This window comes from Hipposideros armiger, unplaced genomic scaffold (genome assembly GCF_001890085.2).
Source record: "Hipposideros armiger isolate ML-2016 unplaced genomic scaffold, ASM189008v1 scaffold_69, whole genome shotgun sequence".
NCBI classification, from domain to species: Eukaryota; Metazoa; Chordata; class Mammalia; order Chiroptera; family Hipposideridae; genus Hipposideros; species Hipposideros armiger.
The window spans coordinates 884,861-888,486 of record NW_017731419.1 but is presented as its reverse complement, the minus strand read 5'-3'; the positions used below and the strand labels follow the sequence as shown (position 1 = coordinate 888,486).

The 3,626-nt window shown below is 50.1% G+C and overlaps 1 protein-coding gene and 1 long non-coding RNA gene across 6 annotated transcripts in view; one reads left to right on the top strand and one right to left on the bottom strand.

Annotated features, from left to right (window-relative positions):
* LOC109382747 (uncharacterized) overlaps positions 1 to 534 on the bottom strand; it is a 13,672-nt gene extending 13,138 nt beyond the window's left edge. For both annotated transcript variants that reach the window (XR_002123973.1, XR_002123974.1), the window contains exon 1: positions 248 to 534. This is a non-coding gene — a long non-coding RNA (uncharacterized LOC109382747). The remainder of the gene's footprint in view (positions 1 to 247) is intronic.
* Positions 535 to 652: 118 nt separating this feature from the next.
* Positions 653 to 3,626, top strand: part of DDX24 (DEAD-box helicase 24) — a 16,580-nt gene continuing 13,606 nt past the window's right edge. Inside the window, exons 1-2 of one of the 4 annotated variants that reach the window (XM_019642469.1) lie at positions 653 to 757; positions 2,035 to 2,754. In XM_019642469.1, coding sequence (XP_019498014.1) covers positions 2,040 to 2,754 — 715 coding nt within the window. In that variant the 5' untranslated portion in view covers positions 653 to 757; positions 2,035 to 2,039. Of the gene's footprint in view, positions 758 to 801; positions 1,068 to 1,203; positions 1,302 to 2,034; positions 2,755 to 3,626 lie in introns of those variants that run through there. The other 3 variants (XM_019642471.1, XM_019642470.1, XM_019642468.1) reach the window with 3 other exon arrangements.

The window sequence follows — 3,626 nt, the reverse complement described above, 5'->3', positions numbered from 1 at the left end:
GGCCAGCAGCCGCAGTCAGAATCCGGTGACTGATATGCCTCGCCCAGGAAGAGCGCAATGATGGTGCCAACTTGGGCCAGTGAAGCAACGTGTCCTCCACAATTAGACTGAAGAACAAAACGACAGCAACTTGTCTGTTCCCCTTCCCTCAATTCCTCAGTGCTGTTCCCATCCCCCAATTCCCCAATAAAAATCTTTAAAAAAAAAAGAAAAGAAAGCCTGGACCTTTAAAGTCAGGCGGACCTACCTTGAGCAATAGGAGAGGTATGAAAAAATTGCGGAAAATTGCACCTCCAACATCGGCTGGTTGGGTTGTAAATTAAATGCTGAAACGTTCGCAAGGCCCCAGACATATAGTAGTTTCAAAACGTTGACAGCTACTGCACGAAAACTAAACCAGGAACGCAAGAAAATACGTTTCCGTGCGTGCGCTGGCGTAGAGCCCTTCTGGATGGACCACAGTATCCTCCTCTTCCTGCTTCCTAATCCCGGGAGGAACACCGCCGGCGAAGCCAGGTTTAAGGTCCCCCAGCGCTCTCCACTACCGCGCTGCACAAGTCTGCGGTCGCGCGGCAGCGAATCAGGTGGCGGCATCTAGAGTGGGGGGCGGGACTTCCTGCCGCAGCGCGCCCACGTGCGTGAGTGGAAGCCCCGCCTCGGAACTGCGGCCGGCGCTGCAGCTGAAGAAGAGCTGTGGCGTTTGGTAAGGCAAGGTTGCCCTGCTGACGTCTGTGGGAGCCGAGGCGGCGTCTGCACGGTGAGTACCGGAGCTGGGGCGAGGCTGGGGCCGGCACTCGAAAGGAGCTGGGGGCGGGCTCCTGGGCGCCCATGTCGGGCCTCTTCAGCTCACTGGGTTCTCAGGTCCAGAGAGGCGGCTGCCGGCCCAGTCAAGCAGCCGGTCGACCCTGCGCCGGGTCCCCTTCTGTGGGTCTCAGGGCTCGGAGGCCGCGGCTTTTCTGCTTCGTGCGCCCGTTGATGCGTGAGCGGAGGTGCTAGCGCCAGGCACGGGACTGGACGCCACGAGGAGGGGCCCCGCTTGCTCTGCAGGTCCCTATCCGCGTCCCCTTGTGCGTGACCATCCCCCACAGCCTCTTGTTGAACTCCAATTGTTTGTAATGCTGGCGATCAGGTTCGGTGGGCAAACCTTCCTGCGAGCCGGCGTGCTCACCCTGCGAGGCGCCATGCTGAGCGGTTTTTGACGTGCGTCATCTTTTTGTATTCGCGTCAGCGTAAGGATCCGATGAGACACACAGCCTCATCGCCTTCGTTTCACAGGCGAGGAAACAGGCTCGCAGAGATCAGTACGTTCGCCACAGGCGATGAGGGCTCGTTCAGCTTTGTCTTTTTCACAGGATCTGTTCTTTCTGAAAGGGGCGAACAAGGGCCAAGTTCCACTCAAACTACTACTGCTTACATGGTTTTTAAGTCACTTAAAATGTAATGAAAAAGCTGGACGGGCTTGAAGGCATTTGGGCAAAGGCCAGAATGGTGGAACAGGCCTTTGTTCTTGGGGCAAGACTTGCGGAGGAAGAAAGCTCTGTTGACTTTTAATAAAGCTGGCCTCTTCAGCCCCCGCCACTCCCCCCCGCAAAAAAAGCACCCCAAATTCTTACCCTGCCTTCAGTGTGGCTTGGGTATTGCAGGCTTTACCCTCCATGCTTTCCATAATTTTATTTATCCTAAAACATTTTGTGACTTAGGTATTATTGGGCCCCCTTCTCTTAAAAGAGATGAGAACACTGAGGTTCAGAGAGGATTAAGCAGGTTTTTCCAAGGGAACACAAGCAGTAAGTATTGAATTCATACCCCATGTAGCTCATACGTCTTTGCTCCATATTTTCTGTTCTAGGCCAAGCTACCTGGTTTGTGGGTGTATTTCTTTCCTTTTTTTGATCTTCTCTAGTTGGGAGCATCAGTGCTCAGAGCCATCTTTGCAGGACCCGATATGTTATAGGCTGCTTAGAAAATATGCATTGCCTCAGAATCCTATGCTTCTCAGTTGCCAACCTAATGAAACATTTCTCTTCTTTTCAGCAACCATGAAGTGGAAGGAGACAACATCAAGGTCAAAGGCACCAAGATATGGCAAATTTCAGACAAAGGGAATCAAGGTTGTGGGAAAATGGAAGCAGGTGCAGATTGACCCAAATATGTTTGCAGATGGACAGATGGATGACCTGGTGTGCTTTGAGGAACTGACAGATTACCAGTTGGTCTCCCCTGCCAAGAATTCCTCCAGTCTCTTCTCAAAGGAGGAGCCCAAGAAGAGAAAGGCACAAGCTGTTTCAGAAGGAGAGGAGGAAGGAGAATCTAGCTCCTCAAAGAAAAAGATGAAGTTGAAAAAGAGTAAAAATGTGGAAACTGAAGGAACCAGTGCCCAGAAAGAGTTTGAGGTCAAAGGTGCTGAGCCAGAACCCCAGGGAGATGGTACAGTTTGTTCTGATCCAGAGGTAGGGGAGATGGCATCAGAAAGTCCAGCCCAGGCTGTTCCAAAAAAGAAGAAAAAGAAAGGGAAAAAAAAATCAGAGCCTTCCCAGGATACTACTCCACAGGTGCCTAAAAAAGCAAAGACGTGGATACCTGAAGTGCATGACCAGAAGGCAGACATATCAGCTTGGAAGGACCTGTTTGTACCCAAGCCAGTTCTCCGAGCACTCAGCTTTCTGGGCTTCTCTGCACCCACACCAATCCAAGCTCTGACCTTGGCACCTGCCATCCGTGACAAACTGGACATCCTTGGGGCTGCAGAGACAGGTAAGAGCACCCTTATCTGGCCAGGGCAATGTTGCTTCTGGATTGAGCCTGTCACTACTAACAGGCTGGATGACCAGAAGAGGCAGAAGCAATGTTAAATGAAGGTGTTTTAGAAGCCAACCAGCTCTGGGTTGAAATCGGCCATTTTCTGATTGGTACCCTAGGCAGGTCACTTTAGTTCTGTGAGTCATATAGGCCCTATTATAAAATGGAGATAACAGCAGTACCTACTTCTTTTGCTGTGTGGGTTAAATGCAAATGCTGTAGCAAACTAAAATTTACACAGTATACTGTAAGTGATCTGCAAATGGTTTTTTTCCTATTCTTGGGCCTTTTATAAATGGCTCAGAGGGGTAACGTAGGGCTGAGATCAGCCCTCTGGAGAGGTAAATCTCCATTAATATAAGGGATAAGTGTCCAATTCTCAACTGTTGTGTGAAGATAAAAAGGGCTGCTTTGAGAGTTGGTGAGTTTATTGTCATTGAAAGGATTTGAATGTGTGATAGATAACCATTGGGTGGATTTTGTAGGCAGGTTTGGGCATCAGGTGACTGTTGGGAGTAGGCATTATTTAAAGTTCCCTTATTCCCTGGGCCATGTAAGACTTTGTAAAGCATGACAGGTTGACTCTCCCTGGGTGGACTAAACTACTGACTAGAGGGAGCGGCTTATACTGCCTGGAACTATTAGTCCAACTAGACCAGCCAGGAACCAATAGAAATATATATGTAATGCGAGCCACATAGGTAATTTTAAATTTCCTAGGAGCTGTATTAAAAAGGTAAAAAGTGGGCCGGCTGAGTGGCGCGTTGGTTAAGAGCTGGCTTGGGATGCCAGAGGGCCATGGTTCGGATCCCACATATGAGGGCCAG